This window comes from Rhincodon typus, chromosome 25 (assembly GCF_021869965.1).
Source record: "Rhincodon typus isolate 14 chromosome 25, sRhiTyp1.1, whole genome shotgun sequence".
Taxonomy (NCBI): Eukaryota; Metazoa; Chordata; class Chondrichthyes; order Orectolobiformes; family Rhincodontidae; genus Rhincodon; species Rhincodon typus.
This window is the reverse complement of record NC_063356.1, coordinates 25,019,719-25,037,308: the sequence shown is the minus strand read 5'-3', so window position 1 is coordinate 25,037,308 and position 17,590 is coordinate 25,019,719. Positions and strand designations below refer to the sequence as shown.

Sequence of the window (17,590 nt, the reverse complement as noted above, 5' to 3'; positions counted from 1 at the left end):
CGGGTCTAGTGACCCTTCCTCAGAGCTGTGCTGAGGAAGGGTCACTAGACCCGAAACATCAACTGATTTCTCTCCAGATGCTGCCAGACCTGCTGAGCTTTTCCAACAGCTTCTGTTGTTCTACAGAAGAAACTCCCTGGTCCAAATCAGATCAACTATGATCTCATTAAATGGCACAGCAGGCTTGAGTGGTCAAGTGGCCTATTCCTGCTCTGAACTAAATGGAAATTGTTCAAGAATTGTCAATAATAATGCAAGAATCTAACACTTGAAAAAGGTTAGTATCAAGGTACAAAAACAAAAAAGAAAATTTTTTACAGGTTACTTACTGCATCGAAAACAGGACTTGTGAAAGTATCTCCCATCACACTGCACCTCCTCAGCAAAGTAAACCGTCTTCTGGCAGACACCACATTTATTTCCACCACCCAAATTTGGCATTCTACAAGAAATAACAAGCAATTTTTTCAAAATCTGATGTCTTAATTGGACAGTCAAGATGTAATATTTGAAGCTTACCAAGCAGCAAAAATGACCTATTATTGAACCACTGTATCCTTTTTAAAATCTCCCAAGAGATCAAAGCATGTGTTTATTGCCTCTGCAAATAACATGCAAGATGCACCTCAATGCATCTTGTAAAACAGATAAGAAAAAAAAGGTTCTGGGCACTCTGGTTAGATTTAGCTGATCTAAGCCAAGCCATACAGTGGGAATAATTAGTGAACCTGGATAAGAAACATTGCAAGCCCAGCACTTAAAATAGGAGATTGGCCTTAGGTCTGAATGGGATCAACTTTGGATACAGTGCCTCCTTCGTTTCAAAGAGTTGAGCAGCCTAAAGTTCAGTGGAACATTAGATCTCAAAAAAAAACCGAAGCAGTACATTTGACATTTTAAAATTATTGTGACACAGAATGCTAGAGAGATTCATTGTCCTTTGAGAGTGGAAAGTATTTTCCATCAGTCCTAAATTGAGAAAAAGACTTCAGATCCAGGAGTTGACCCATCTCTAGACTTCCCAGTGGCAGGGGAGTTGTGGGGGGGATAAAATTCTCTTAGCATTTACCACAGCTATCAAGACTTCGACATTTCAATGTTTTATTCTTCATGGCAAATATGGAATATCTAATCAAGTTTCACTACAAAGTACAAATCACCTTAAAAAGTCACAAGAGGCAGTGTTTAAAAAAAACATAATTGCTTTTATTAAAAAAAAAGCAAAAAAAAAAAAAAAGTGGTGTAGCAGCTTCTAGAAACAAAAACAATTATGGGGTGGAATTAAGAGTCAGCACAGATTTGTTAAAAGCAAAGTCATGTGAAACCAGTTTGCTGGAGGAGTTTGAAAAAAAGGTTGACGAGCATGAAGATCAATGTGGTAGAAAGAGTCAGGTCTATAGCATGGAACAGGCCATTCAGCCCGACTTGCCCATGCTGCTCAGTTTTCACAATGTAAACTAGTCCCAACACAAACTCCATGTATATAAAAACAAGTATTCAAGACAGTGCTACACAAACTTGAGGAAAAAGGATGAGTTTAGGTCATGGAATAAAGAGAACAGTAGCAATCTGCATGCTAAAATCTGTTAAGAGGATAGAACAAACTATAGTAAGCGGTTAGATTTTTTTTTTCAGGGTGGAAATTTGGAGTTGCCTTGGGTTGGTATGGAGTTCCTAGATCGTGTTGTTCAGGGAATAATGTCAAAATTTGAGAGGCTCAAAAAATTTGCTAAATGAAGGAACAGAGTGTGGAACTTAAAAAGGATGTTGTCAACTTTGGGCAGGAAAACAGTGCTGAGGTGGTGAGTGGGAATACTCTAGAACAAAGAGCGTGGAGACAGTATATAATACAGCAAGGATCCTGTTCTGAAGGGTATGTAAAAACAAAGCCATCAAGTTATATTTACACAATTATTAAATGTTCAGTGTAGGAGGAGTGTGTGTGGTTAATACAGTCAAAGTGGTACACACAGGGCAACAGCATAAAGCCTTGTGCAGAAGGAGCAAGTATGCACATGTTTGGAATACACTACCAGGTCATTTGATAAAAGAAAGAGGCATTCAAGAGGACATTAAAATGATTTTCTTTTTAAAAAAAAAAAGTGCGATTGTGATGTCCTTAGGTATAGAGACTAAATCTGCATGAAAATTATTCCAGGCGAGGCATCAATACATCATACATATATCTTTAAAAGACCTCTCTCACTTGTGTCCCAAACCACTTTGGAACACAAGACTTTCCCAAATTGATCAGTGACTCTGCATATTCTAGTAATTCATGTACAAGGATGCCAGAGACCTTCTCAATGCCAATACTTTGCCATCTCACCACTCAGATGGAGTTCTCTACTTTATTTGGAACAAACATGTTGTATTCGATCGATGCTCTCATCCACATATGCAATTTGTGGAAATTCCTGTGCTGATCCACAGCTTTGTATGGAAACTGACTAACCAACCAATCATTAATTATGTAGTATTGTGTAGTCTCTGAACATTGAGGAGAGAAAACAATTTGTGCTCCAAAAGAAAAAAACCAGCTCAAACAAACAATTCAAAGGAGACAGGAATATGGTGGAACCTTCATAAAGTGAAAAGGAGTAGCTTTCTGTTAATGGAGATGCGAGGATGGAACAAGAGAGGAAGGAGCAAGGAAGAAACTGAGTGAATCAGTGCCAAGTCACAGATTCTCTCATTTGATGGAGACAAAATACTTAAAGAGCAATTTACTACCTGCAGGAATGAGAATCTACTGTTTCAACAGGGGCTATGAATCAGAATATTCCCTTCGCCATTAAATGCAAACTCAAGTTACTGTAGTAAGTTTAATTAGTAATTGATGCTTGAAGGCATGTTGATGTTGTTATCAATTCTAAATTTAGCATTTCCTTTCTCAGAATTTGAGTGTTTTTTTCTAGTTATAAATGGCAAATACCTGCTAATCGTACATATTGTGCCAGGCACCAAACAACTGCCAACATTTCCTAGCAGCACAAAAAAGAAGTACGAGATTTAAAATAAAGATGACCTCATAAGTTAAATGAGGTCTGTCAATCCCTACAGAATGAGGATCCAGGACCAATTCAAGTAAACTGTTTGACTTTATTAAAACAAAGTCATACATTTATCAGATAGCTACTTTCATGCTTATTGCCAAATAAAGAGGATAAGTAACCACTTTTCTTCCAACTGTTTGCAAAACTGATCAAAAAGTTGTTTTCTGGAGTGCAGTCAAACTTAAAGACAATACCTGCTGAGTCTTTAAGTGAAAAAGGATACAGCCACTTAAATAAACATCGTTCACAATAGCTTGGGTAACTTGAAAGTTAATGGTGAGGTGTTAGGAAGGTGGCGTGAAAAGTGGGACTTTTAAAAGAAAATTGATTTTGCTGCAAAAGCACAAGCTTTCATTAGTATAGATAAAGATTTTTTTTAAAAAATCCCTTCTACTCCAAAAAGCGCTGAAAGAATCCATTTTAAAAAAAAACCAATGGCTAATTGACATCCAGTCTGCCTTGCAATCAAGTTGGAACAGAACTTGCTTCAGGCAAGCATTTTTATGCTATTATGACAAATGCTTTGATCAGTGCCAAGAGGAAATGAACAACGTAAAAGTATGTGATTCACAACATTTGTTAAGGGGAGACAGTTGGTGCAATTTGTGATCCTTTGACAGTTCAACGTTTAGTTACAGCTACAAGCCTCATAATAAGAAGAATAAAGATGAAGGTTTAGCCTCAAGGATGGAATTTTGTTCATTCACAACATGCAACTGTGAATGGGGACTTATAAAACAGGAAAAGTGAACATACCATTTCCAACTGAAACTAATCTTCCAGTTAGACAAACAGCCATTTATTGACCATTTTATGGATGATATTCTCAATTAAAACAGTTGCATGAAGGAATGTAGGAGAAGTCAAATCAAACATTAGGCTGCAAAGAAAAAAGGCTTCTGATTTGGGCTTGGCTTTAATATAAGTGGAGCAGATATTGTCTCATACTCCAGTTTAGTTCACATTACTGCTTTAATGTGAAGTACATTCAGGTCAAGTGAAAAAATGACGGCTGTGACCCAAACAGGTTTTGTTCTTGCATAGAGACATTGATTTTAATCCAATCTGCCCAGCAAGTGTTGGCCTTGAAACATCTTTTGTCCATGTTTTGGTCTGTTAATAAGTTCTGACTAAGGTCATTAACTTACAATCAAGTGAAGTGAGCACAACAGCACTGGCAACTGTGCTTTAGTCTGAAACTCAATTATTCAAACACTTAGTTTTAAGTTGAATTCATTCAATATTCAAGTGAAGTTATTATATTTCGTGATCGTAACTTTTAAAGGTAAATTGAAGAGGAGTGGTCTCCTGTTCTGCATTCAACCCGACTGAAAGCCTGGGTGGTTTAAGGTGGTGCGGGCCTAAAATTTTAAGGGAGAGGGAAATGTAAGGTCTTTGAACATGAAGACCAATGCCCACTCCTGAAACTCAAATCTAGCCACAGTCTCACAAGGCCTCAACCATATCTATTTAATTGTGTGCTGAAAAAAAAAAGAGAGGACTGTTACAGGAAAAAACCTGTTGTTTTTTTTTCTTAAACAAGAAATTAAAAAGTAGTGACTGAAATTCATTACATGTAACTTTACATCATTTCTTTGCAAACAGTTATTATTTGGGGTGAAGGAGGAAAAGGAAGCTGTTTGTTGATGGGTCAGTATCAGCATATGTACACGAGAGAGAGCGAGATTTGCCTGATGACAGCTTGACTGTTTTGTCACATTGACCAGTTGTGGATGCTAATGGACATCAGCCTGACACTTGATTGGCTCCTGCATGGTTAAACAGCTTGTTGTTGCAAATGACACTAGCAGAAGCCTTTGGACAGGGGTGAAAAGGCAGATGATGTTGTATTTTCTTTGGTAAAAGAATACTCCAAGCCTGAAAAAGAAAACCTAACCTATTTGTTCCCTCCAGTTGCAGTAAGCATTGCCATTTATAATTTGTGGACCATTGCTCTGTATCTCTTGTGGAGATGTGAAAGAACTGAAGAAGAAGTTTGGGGAAAAAAAAGGAAGGAACTCCATCTGATTGGAAGGACTGACTACTGAACTGTTTCCCTAGTTTGCTCCTCCCTTCATGGGAACCATTCTTTTTGTGTATGTACATTTTGGGTGGGGGAGAAGGTAGGGGTTTAGAATTTTAATTAGTAGAGTTAAATGTCTAGCAAGACATTGTTGATTCTGTAGTTAGTTTAAGTTTTGTAATTAAAAAAAAAGTGTATTTTTTGTCACTATAGCAACTCAGTCCTTGTTTGCTGTTAAATAGGTTTGACTAGTGACTTGGGGAATGCTGTGCACTAATGATAATGATAATGTTATCATCTCGAGAGGAGTCTGGGAATAGCAGGGCTGGATTTCCAGTGCACTATCCCAGTGAAGTATGAGTGTATCAAGTTGTAAACAGCTGTGCTACAAGTTGTCCCTTTATCTGTGGAAATGAAAAAAGGGAGTTAAAGTTAGAAATAGCTAATTCCAATTGTTGCTGTTTAAAACATTTAATGATGAATCAATAAGCCAGAAAATTTCACTTAATATGGTGGCAACAGCACTCATTTTTTCACCAAATGGAAAGACTACAGGCAGGCATTGTCCTCAGAATTTCAGTTTAAAAATGCTGCCAAAGCACAAATACAGTTAAAGTTAGCTATCAAGAATCATGCCAGCAAAGCAGGCTCAAGTGTTCAGGCAATTTAAAACTGAAAGTCTAGTCATTTGAAACAGTACAAGAAAAATCTGAACAGAAAGCAAGCAGTTTCACTTTCTTGACACTTAAACTCTTTTGTACATTTCTCGTTCTAGGAAAAATACCAGCACTGGCCTAAACAAAAAAAAAACCAAAAACAAAACACCACACTACCACCATTTGCTGTTGTACAAGAGCACAGTATTTCTCCCAAACTACACAATGGAAGGAAGAACTAACAACTCATGATAATTTAGATGCAAGTACAGAGTCAGTCAGGCAAGACAATTAGAATGACGTGCATGTTGCTCTGAATACTACAGATTGTGGAATTTTAAGCAGCCCCACCTATATTCAATCCACTGTGGTAACAACACCATTTGGAACTTCTGTTTAGGAAGAAGAGGCAGCAAGTGGTCTTTATTTGACTACAAATTTTAAAAGTCTCCTTTCTTATATATTCAAAAAAGTGAAGACAAATATTGTCAGTCACTAATTTATGCAATTTGGACAATGCCACTTTTCGTGCAGTGCAAGTTATTTTCATGAGATGCCTTTTAAGTGGACTACTGGAATTTAAAGGCAAGTTACACTTGTTGGTTTTGCAGTAAGGGACACCTGCTCACTATTCTTTTCAGTGACTTCAACCCTCCACCACATTGTCAGAATTGAATGCAGATCAGGTGTCCACTCCTTAACTGAAAAGTGTAGGAGAGACACACAATGTTAGATATTCACCAGCCCAAAAAGAGGGAAATTTCATCCAAGTGTTCTAGAGAAGGAAAGCCACAGGCTGGTTGTGACCAGAATGTGAAGGGAAACCACATACAAGATGCAAATTACTAGGTTTATAAATCCATAACTAAACAGGGACTCAACAAGTGATGCAAGAACATGAAAACTGAAGGATATTAAGATACATAGTCAGTCATTCTTTGTTCTGACTCCATAATTTTTGTTTTATTATGGAGTTAATCTAGATCTGGAAGATTTAATTCTATTCCACGTCACAGTTAACTAAAAGCCAAACCCCAACCCCGAGGTCAGGGTTTACAACCTACTGCCTTGGAGTAGAGAGAAAAAAAATTAAACTGAAGCAGAAAAAAAAGACAACAACTAGTTCCTAATCTTGATTACATACCTCAAAAATCAAATGCAGGTTAAAGGACAACAGTGCATTCTATTACAACAGCTCTCAAGCCTGAGAACACATGGATGCAAGGTCACCATGACTGACCAGTTAGGTGCACTCATTGAAAGAATTAAATAAAGCATAATCAGCATTTATTCAAAAAAAAAAAGAGAAAAACTACCCATGTTGTTGGGAGGGGAAAAAAAAGGTCACCAATTGCAGCCTTAAGAGTTTAACTTCAGATTTCTAAGAGAAGAACAACCAAAATTCCTTGCATTTCAAATCCCAAATACAGCAACTGCATATCAGTTGCTAAATTAGATGAGTTAGCCTGAAAAAGAGAGTGACCATTTGGGACTCTCATTGCTGCTTCACATATTGAAATAATTTTTTTTTTTAAAAAAAAAGGTGATAAAGCAAGGTATAGTAGTCAGTCAATATCTACTTGATATCCTTAAAAGGATCAAACACATGCCAATCACTTCTGAATGGAAGTGAAATGGTCACAATTAACAGGTTTCCCTCCCTCCCCCTCAAATTAGACTGTCTAACATACAGAAAGTATATTTAGCTTCAATATTACCATTTGAAAGCTGTCTTTATTCTGTCAAAAGTCACACCAGATATACCTACAATGGCCTTCAGTTGTTTTCCTTCTCTATCCTCATGAGAAGGCTGACTTTATTACTGAGGCTGCCACTGTATTTTTGACTTTCTAAAGCCTCAAAATCTTGAGTCAAAGTAACCAAACCCAACATATTGTAAGTTTGATCACAGCAGAATGTCAGATATTACAATATTCCCAGTTGGTCTTTGTGCACAGTTCCAAGGAGACACTAACTGGGAAAAAAAAAGACACATAATCAATTCTGTTAATGTGATCCTCTGTAATCAAAAAAGTAACACAGCAACCTCCCTCTTAAAGATGAAGTGACACCATTATGGACATTGTATTTAGCATCCTCTTGAAATTTAGGAGCTGAACTTTAACAAAGCTCATTGAAACTAACAGAAGTAATAGAACGTATTGCTACTTGTTGTCCAAGTCACTGTCTAAAACATGCTGATTGGGACTTCCCACTTTGGTGAACAATAGCCAAAAATTCTAAGCCTATTCATTCCAAGGTGGGGGGGGGGGGGGGGGGAAAAAAAAAAGAGAAGCTATAAAAGATTAACTTTCACTGCTTTTCTTTTCAAAAATCTAACTGATGTTTAAGATGAGCCCAAAAAGGTGGATGAATTCAACCCAAAGTCCTCAAAATGTCTAAGTGTTTGTTTAAAAAAAAACTAAATCAAAGAAATGTTACCTTTATTGGGTGATACCTTACTCCACACTTGTTTGAGACATCCTCATGACTTCATCACTGCAACATAGCAGTTGACTTGAAAGTACAAGTGTTTTGTACTCCACGATCACTTGACACATTCTGTTCAAATTGTTATGTTTGCATGCAATAGTTCACTGTAATAATTGCCCCCCCCCCCCAACAGGATTCTTCAATACCCAGTTTGCAACAAAGTCAGAAGTCACAACACCAGGTTATAGTCAAACAGGTTTATTTGAAGTCACACGCTTTCAGAGCATAGCCCCTTCATCAGGTGAAGAGAGAGTAGCACAATCTACAGGTAGAGAGATCAAAAACCATACAAGTGGTGAGTGGAGTGTCGAATAACAAGTCTCTGCAGGTGATTAAAAAAGTGTCAAGTAGAGTAAAGTAACAAGCAAAGGGATAACCTCTAATGCAGTTAGGTGAGGCAGAGAGCTAATTACAAAAACAAAGTAAAAGAAGAAAGGTGGCACTGGAGACAAACCAAATGACTGGAATAACATGATAGGTATAAGAGTCACATGCTGAGGGTCTAGCCAAAGTAATGCAATACTGTACAAGTTATTGGAGATAGCACAAGCAGTGCAGCATCAGGTAAAGATTCCTTCTGCAGGAAGACTGTCAAAACAGTTGCTCCACCACTCAGGTTCTCTCAGCAGTAGATGCAGGAAGGAACCAACCTGTGATCAGAGGAGCATGCAGCAGGCTAAAAGGAGTGTAAATGAGTATAATGACGAGGGGAGAAGTTTTTGCTGTCAGGTGGGGGTGGAGGAGAAGAGAGCAAGCAGCTGTTCAAAGAAATATTTAACTAAAAGAGCTAGGAAAACTTGTAAAGTCATGGGAGGCTTCTCCCCCCCTCCCACCACACAAGCAGATGAAGTGTCAAATCTCAAGCTTAAGATCAGGGATTCATAGAATCCCTAAGTGTGGGAACAGGCCCCTCAGCCCAACAAGTCCACACTGAACCTCAGAGCATTCCCCACCCAAGACCCATTCTCCTAATCTACACATCCCTGAACACTGTGGGCAATTTAGCATGACCAATCCATCTAGCCTGCATATCTCTGGACTGTGGGAGGAAACCCACACAGACACAGGGAGAATGTGCAAACTCCACACAGACAGTTGCCCGAGGGTGGAACTGAATCTGGTTCCCTGGTGATTTAAGGCAGCAGCGCTAACCACTTTAGGAGATACCAAAAAAGTAGACTCACAATCCCCCAGCTCAAGTCTGAGCTGCTAACAGCAAAGCAAGTTGAGTGGACATGATCATAAGGGATGACATTGCCAGAGGCAACATTGGCCTACAGTACTCCACAGTAGCAGAAGCACCTCATTATTAAAAACCCCTGAAAGGCCCTCAGATGCTGTTAAATCCACAGTTCTGAGGGAAGGTCACCAGACCCAAAAAACATTAATTTTGATTTCTCTTACAGGTGCTGCCAGATCTGCTGAGATTTTCCAGCAATTTCTGCTTTTTTTGTTTTTGCATTAGGGATTATGTTTGGTATGGATTGGTTGGAACCAAAGAGTCTTTCTGTGATGTAAGACTATGAGCAAAATGATTTGAAGGATGCCTTTTGAGGGCATTGTTTCCCCAATTGGTAATGGAACTGATTGCAACATACACTGTGCATTTCCTACCTTAAATAGCAATTAAAGTTCAACTTATCACATAGGACCTTGGTTTCCATATTTGCCTCAGTGACCACTGACAGGAACAGAAGAATAACTTGAATACCATTCGTTTAAAGAGGAATCTGAAGGGACTGCATCCCAAGAAAGGCAAGACTTCAGATTCCATGTTGAGTATCTGAGTCTAAGGCATTCCTTAAATCAAAAAAAAGGTCTAGATTAAATACAAGTATTTAGAACTGACTTCACAATCCGAGTTTCAATTATCTGTCTCGACATTCCTGAGTCCACTTCACTCCCACAATCTACAACCAACTTCTAAATTTTATCTTGTTTAATTTCAAAGTTTGTAAGTAAGTCCTGGTAAAAGTCAAACAAAAAGACCAGAAGTTTAAAAGCCAGTCTCTAGGGGGCACCACTGTGCACTTCCCTTTAGTTCAAAGCAATTATTTATTGCTACTCAGTCTCTGTACCAAATCCATGCCCACTTTTGACAAATACCTCCTGAGGACATAAATGTATACCCATCAACCATCCTCACATCATACCTTCATTATGACATTATTTCTCCAGTGAAATATGCCTTTAATGAAAGAAAAGTAAAATGACAGTTGTATTAACTTTTGATTCTCCAATTGAGAAGAAATTTTGTTCTCAAAATGATCTCAGGATTTGCTTCATTTCCAACATTAGGCTGACTGGCCACTAATGATTGGTTTATCCCCTTTTATTTGGGCCCCAGTTGTAAAATATTCAACTCCTAGCTCTGTAGAGACAAGCGGGTGCCAAGCAAGACTGAAATACTGTGGCTACAGACTCCACCCTCAGCAACCTAGGATGCATTCCATCTGCATTGGGTAACTTAAGTGCCGCCAGCTACTCAAGCACATCCTTTTATCCTACTCAAGTTTGCAATTCCATTCCTTTTGACTGTGACTTTGGAAGCATCTTTCCATGAGAGAAAGACAAATGCAGAGGATTCATTTAGTGCTTCAGCCAGGCACTCTGTCTCCATGAGATTTCCTTTTAGGACCATCATTAACCCCACCCATTCTTTTGAATAGTTTTTTTTCTGGGTCTGTGCAGGTTTGTAAGACACTTACTGCTTAGTAAGCTTTTCTAAACCCATTCGCCTTGGACATTTCTCTCTCTCTCTCTCTCTCCCGCTCCCCGCAAATAATCTGTTTACTGTACTACAAGCCTGTTAGAACCCACCTCTTTTTCAGTTTCCAAACTGCCATGCAAGTCATCTTGTGAGCTCTAAGCTATGCAATTGCTTTAGAAATCTTTCCAGTTGGCAAGAGTTCAATGTAAATAAGTGAAAACGCTTCCAATTTAGCGTTTTTGCTTTTTTTTTTTAAAACTCGCATTAATATCAGGATTTTGCAAACAAGTAGACGTAAAAAGAATTAAAAGCTAGCACTCAAAGCGATTCAGTTTATTTATTTGTTACATTTGTAATCCTGAAAACTCCATAAATCAACTTTGGCTGACGCTTTTAATGCGACCGTTTCATTACTAAAGCAATTCCTCACATGAATTGGAGCTACTATCTCTAAAATGATACCGCTAAGTTTCCAGTTGCCCCCTTTCTAGGGGAGACAGGTTTGCAGAGTCATTTCAACCTCCGGATCTTGAGTTTTACCTTATAAGGAGACTGGACTAAAACAGAAACTCCTGCACGCAACACTCCAACTGCCCAGCGCTAGGAAAAAAAAATCAATTTCAGTGCAGCGCGCTTCAGTCCAGGGAGAACCGATCTGTCATTGGTGCATGTCGCGCTCAGAAAAATAAGTGCCTGTGCTGCAACTCTTTCCTCCAAACACCTGCAGTCTACGCCTGAAATGGATATAGCTGCCCCAACACATTTACTGCAAACAGCTCTCGCCTATCCCTTCCCAAGTTTACCTGCTTGTTGTAGCTGGAACTTGCAAGCGCTCTGAATCCTGCTCGCCCCGACACAATACTGCTATTGCTTTCAGCACTCAATTTAAGGCGGAACTGTGGCCAAAGACAACGCCTCGTCCCTTTTGCACACAGCACTAAAGATGACGTTATCACTATCTGAGGTTTTCATGCCAAAACATTTCTTTTTCATTTTTTAAAAAACCTTAATTTTAAACATTAACAGGATCTGTTTTTGTTTATCCATGTTAATTACAAGAGTGCCATCTCTGCGAGCAAGTACTCGTCAAGCTTTTTTTTGCTGTGAGCAGCTCTGATCAGTGAGATCATTTTTCAATCAAAAAAAAACTCTTTTGGCTTGTTTTTGGATGTTCACCATTTGTCCCAAATCGAGCTTGTTGAAAACTCCATCGATATGCCTCACTTCCCCAACACTTTCTCCCCCTGTGTACCACCATCCCATTACCCCTTTAGGCCTCACTCCCCATTATGATGAGTTGGGCCCATTTTCTCTCACTACTCCCGTGTCCAGGCAATGCCTGGTACTCTATTCCTTTAATCCTCATCACACTGCACTGCTCTGAATTCACAATTTGCTCTCTCCCTCTCTGTCACTTTGAAAAACTACCACAGGAGAGGCATGACTGACACAAGTGGAGTACCAGAGGGGTCAGTCCTGGGGCCACATCCTTATACAAATGACTTAAATGAGGAGAATGAATGAGCTACATTTACAGATGACATGGAAATAGGAAAGGAAGCATGTGGTGAAGAAAACACCAGGAATTTGCAAACGGATATAGATCAGTTGAGTGAATAGGCAGAAATCTGGTAGATGGAGTATAATGTGGGAAAATGTGAAGTTGTTCACTTTGGCAGGAATAATGAAAAGATAGAGGATGACTTAAGGGACATTTTAAAAAAATGCAGAATTTCAAGATGCAGAGGGATGTAGGTATTCTGAAGCATGAGTGACACAAGGTTATTATGCAGACATAGTAAATAATCAAGAGGGCTAATGGGATGCTATCCTGTCTCACAAGAGAAATTAAACATGAAGTAAGGATATTATGCTTTGACTAAACAGGACATTGGTGAGACGATATCTTGAATATGATGTTGGTCTCCTTGTTAAGAAAGTTTGTAGTGGAGGTGGTTCAGAGGAGGTTTACTAGGATGCCACCTGGAATGGAAAGGCTGGACAGGCTGGGCTGGTTTCCACTGGAATTTAGAAAAAGTGAAGGGTGATTTGATTGAAGAGCTTGAGATCCTAAATATTATTGTCAAGATGGACATGGAAAGGACGTTTCTCTTTGTGGTTCAGTCCAGAAGTAGAGGACAATGTTTAAAATTATGAGTTGCCTTTGGTGATGAGGAATTTTTTTTTCTCAGAACATCATGTGCAACTTTGGAACTGTCTGCCTCCGAATACGGTGGAGGCTGCCTCACTGAATGTCTTTGAGACAGAAATGGATAGATTCTCTTTAGGTCGGGGAATCAAGGATTATTAGGGAGATATGAAATTGAAGTCAATACACAAGCATATCAGTCATGATATTGTTGAGTGCGGAGTAGGGTCAAGGGGCCGAATGGTCAACTTCTGCCCATATTTCATATGTTTGAATGTGTCCATTCCTTAGAATGATAAGAGAGAATCTCCTGATGGAGCGGGAGATGATGGGTTGAATGAGATGCCTCTGCTACTACATCTTTTGGTTACCTATATGTTGTGTCTAGGTGATATTATCTATGGGCAGCTGATTAGTTCCTATATGTTTGTTTAATGGAACACAGCTTTATTTTTCCACTATCTCTCATGACCTCTTCGCTGCTTGTGTTGTCAAACTTCTTCATTGAGATCCAATCTTGGATGAGTTGCAGTTTCCACTAATAAAACATTGGGATTGTCAAACTCAGAGGCTGAATCTTTATTCTTCTTTGGGACTGTGTAGTTTTGGTTGTAAAAACACCACCGCTCATTGGTCAGTTGAGTTATCTCACATGATTATATTTTTCTCAGCTTTTTGCACTCACAAATAGAATGGCAAATCTTGTGGATAGGGAATCCCGATAACCATCAGGGGACCTCCTGGGCTCTAGGTTCTGGGTGTCATATTTAAAAGGACAACACCTCCCATTTTCAAGCCAGAAGCATCACTCAGCCTCTGTTGGTCACTCCCACACACCCCAGAAATGTCTGATACCAGACAGAAAGTGGCTTCACACTTGTACAGTGTGTCCTTAAACATTCTCATGCATGCTGTCCAGGAGGGAAGAGGTATAATGTTTCCACAACATGGCAACAGGATGCCATCCTGCACAACAAAGGCAGCTTGGACCAAAGTGGTTACAAAGGTCAACACCCGTGAGTGGTGTTATGACACAGATGGGAGGAGTGCACTGTCTTTCTTTAAGTTCACTCCTACTGCGTCCCAACATAAAAATAACTGTTTTGACCATTTTGTATTGTGACCAATCAGATGTTTCTCCACATTAGAATTAACATAAAAAATACATCAATCAAGTTTCTTTAGAGATCATAAAACTATTGATTTGTTGTAAATAAAACTAATTAAATGAAAATAGAATATTGGTTAACATACTTAGTTTGTAACATTAAAATACAGATATTTACCCCTGTAAATACACACAGCACACATATACACAGACAGTGACAATATATAACTCTTCATATTACATTAGTGTGATCTCTTTCAACCTGATAAAAAAGCTGATTGGTTCTGTTTCTCTTATAGCCAACCCTGAAGGGTGCTGATCTTTGTAGGTGCTTACATGAATATCTTGTGGAACTGTACCTGCAGAATTGAGAGTGACTGTTTCTGCTGCCTTCTGGGAGGAGTCATTTCAGGCAATTGCAACCTTAAGCTAGGTGTGTGAATTTGGAGAGTTAGTCCGGATGTGTAAGCTCTCTATGTCTCTGCAATAGATCAGTGCTCCTTGTTCACTCAAGAATGTATGAATATTACCCATGTATTTTAGGATAAATCCATCCTGATGATTCGGACTGGAAATTGAGTAGGAAATCATTTCTGCAAAGCTAACAAAATAACTTCAATAAAGTACCAAACAAAAAAACATAAAGACTAATTGTTGGAAATCAAATATTCCCTTCAGCAAAGAAACATCACAGTTGGATCCTAGCTCTGAGTCTCCATAAATGTTATTCTAAAGTCAATCAGTGTCAAATCTAGCCATTTGCAATGCCTCGCTGTTGCCTTGGCTTTTTCAACACCAGCATCATCAGCTTCATCTGCCTCAACATCTCTGCTAGATTCCCCTTCTTCCTCATCTTAGGACATAGGAGGCTGTTCCATCCCCCCTCTGCTAGGCTGTTGGTGATCTAGGCTGTGTAGAGCACAGCAAAGAATCACAATCTTGGAGACACCACTGGGCAGCGTGCATCCCTTACACTGCAACAATCTAAGGATATGCCTTGTTTATGAAGTGCCGAGGCTAGTAAAAGAAATGTATACTTAGGAGGTTCCAGGAGGAAGTCTTCCCCACCTGATACATGAATAGATACATATATAGGCTCAGGTTTGCAGTCACTCACTTCTTCTCTCTTTTGTGACTGTCAATGTAACTCCTGCAGTCTGGGGTATTAATGAGTATCCATGGGAATGCTCATGAATGCAGAGAAGGTTCCCAATAATTACAATCAGGAAAACCAAGCTACCTAAAGTGGTTCTGAGAACTTAGTGCAAGGATTGTAACCTGATGCCAGGAACCTGAATTTTGCCCTCCCCACCAAAACTTTTCTAAACACTCCAGGTCAACCCATAAGATTCTGACCTCTGTCTTTTGCTATGACCGCTGACTCAGTACCTTCGTCACTGCTTTTATCTATTTTTCCAGTCAATATTTGTGAACAAACCAAGCTACTTGAAACATAGGGGTCCTGTCTGCTCCTAAACTGAGCTTCTGACTTCACACCATCAACCACACAGAAATACCTTCCTTCATTTCCTTAACGTCCCTGCCTCCATTTCTACATATTTGCTGCTAAATCTTATCCATATAGTATCTCCAGATCAGTGTTGGCCGAAATCAGCCAAGTGTCAGTTTTGGTGAGTTTTCCTGGAGAGTTTCTTTCCTTGAGGGCTAGCAAGATTTCTCAAGCTATATTCCCCAAACTTGTCTTGTTACCTATGCACCATGCCCCTACAGTGCCACTGCAAGTCATGTTCTCCCATTTGTCACAAGCAGAAGTACTGGCAATGGCCAGGATCTCCCGGGATTCCGGGTGTTGGCACAGTTCTTCTCAATTTACCGCAAATCTGAGCAGACACTGGCAGTCTGCAGCTGTTAATATTCCCAGAGGTGTCAGACAAAAGGAAATAGGCACATTGCTTTGCCAACAGAGAGCTGGAGGTCCTGGGATGTGCATGCATTTGCTGCCCATGGAGTATGGCCTGAGATGTTGGTAACCAACAGAGAGCCAGAGGAGCAAGAACAAGTTGTATCTGTCAGGTACCTGTTCTGGACTTTAAAATTCCCAACCCCCAACCCCCTTCATGTCTCTGTCCTGCTTTTGAGAATCTCCCTAAAATTTACTCAATGTATATCATTGTTTATATTTACTGGATTTCCAGTACTTATCAAAGTGAAAATGTAATTATCTGTGTTGGATTTTTCATAAAATCAGTGAATTTCAACCAGGAAAATGACTATTACTACATGTTACCAGCTCATTATCATTTGAAATCTTGCATTCAGAGATGCAATTTCTCCGAACAGAGAAAGAAAAATAAACTTACAATGTTCTTGCATTCTCGTCAAGGACTGAATACTCTGACTTACATCTGAAAGAGTTACTTTTCTTTGTCTTCTAATGTTCTTCTAATGTGCATGTGAAAAGTCAAACAAGCAAACATTTAACCACAGCTTTTTGCTCACCATTAATATCGTCTGGTAACTTACTTGCGATATCAAAATTATAATGCTAGCCATTTGACACATCAGTACATTTGGGAGTCCAGATGAGAACATTTGATTGGTAAATAACAATGTGTAGTAGGCACTGCTGTTTACTATATGCTCTCAATGTTCCATACTTACATGGAGTAAGCAGATGTAATTTAACCTTTCTTTGTAAAAATATTCAAGGAAAGATAGAATGTACAAATGTTTGTGTAGGTGAGAATACATTCAAAACAAAACCCTGTAATAAAGTAAAGTAATTTGAATACAAATTATTTATTTGTTCATCCACTGGCATCACAACAGTGTGACTGTATTCCAGACAGTAATTTAAATCACGCCAGAATACCAGAATTTCAGGAAAGAAATTTGAAGTATGAATACAAGAAAAAAAAATCATTCATAATGGACTTTTATGGACTTAAATGAATTAATTTCATTCTATGGGTTGCCTATGTTATTTTGAATGTGAAACTTAACAACTACGTATTATAAAGGTCAATGTTACATACTTCAGATCTTGAGTCTTCAATCAATGTAATGGGTTGGTAGGCTTGACCTTTATACTTGGTCAAACAAGACAGAAAAGCGCATTTACATTGTCAAACAGGATATATTGCATAAAGATTGCTTCAAAGATTTCACTCTTCAATAGTATCTCTGTGTAATCTATGATTTATTTCACAATATTCAAAGTATTTTCGTCTTCTGTGCTAAGCATATAACACAAGCATTTCTCGTTTGTCCCTGAAAAACTAGTCCTGGATTTACAGAATTCCAAATGTCTCCATTAGGATATAAAAACAATCTAACATACTTTTAATTGTATCAGAGATAGTAGAAACTGCAGATGCTGGAAAATCTGAGATAACAAGGTGTAGAGCTGGATGAACACAGCAGGCCAAGCAGCT

The 17,590-nt window shown here is 38.8% G+C and overlaps 1 protein-coding gene across 1 annotated transcript in view; it reads right to left on the bottom strand.

Annotated features, from left to right (window-relative positions):
* LOC109939023 (cysteine and glycine-rich protein 1) overlaps nucleotides 1–11,857 on the bottom strand; it is a 33,856-nt gene extending 21,999 nt beyond the window's left edge. The window contains exons 1-2 of the mRNA XM_020537309.2: nucleotides 11,742–11,857; nucleotides 330–442 (exon numbers count right to left, since the gene is read on the bottom strand). Of these exons, the coding sequence (XP_020392898.1) occupies nucleotides 330–441 (112 nt within the window). The 5' untranslated portion in view covers nucleotide 442; nucleotides 11,742–11,857. The remainder of the gene's footprint in view (nucleotides 1–329; nucleotides 443–11,741) is intronic.
* Between the last annotated feature and the right edge of the window lie 5,733 nt (nucleotides 11,858–17,590).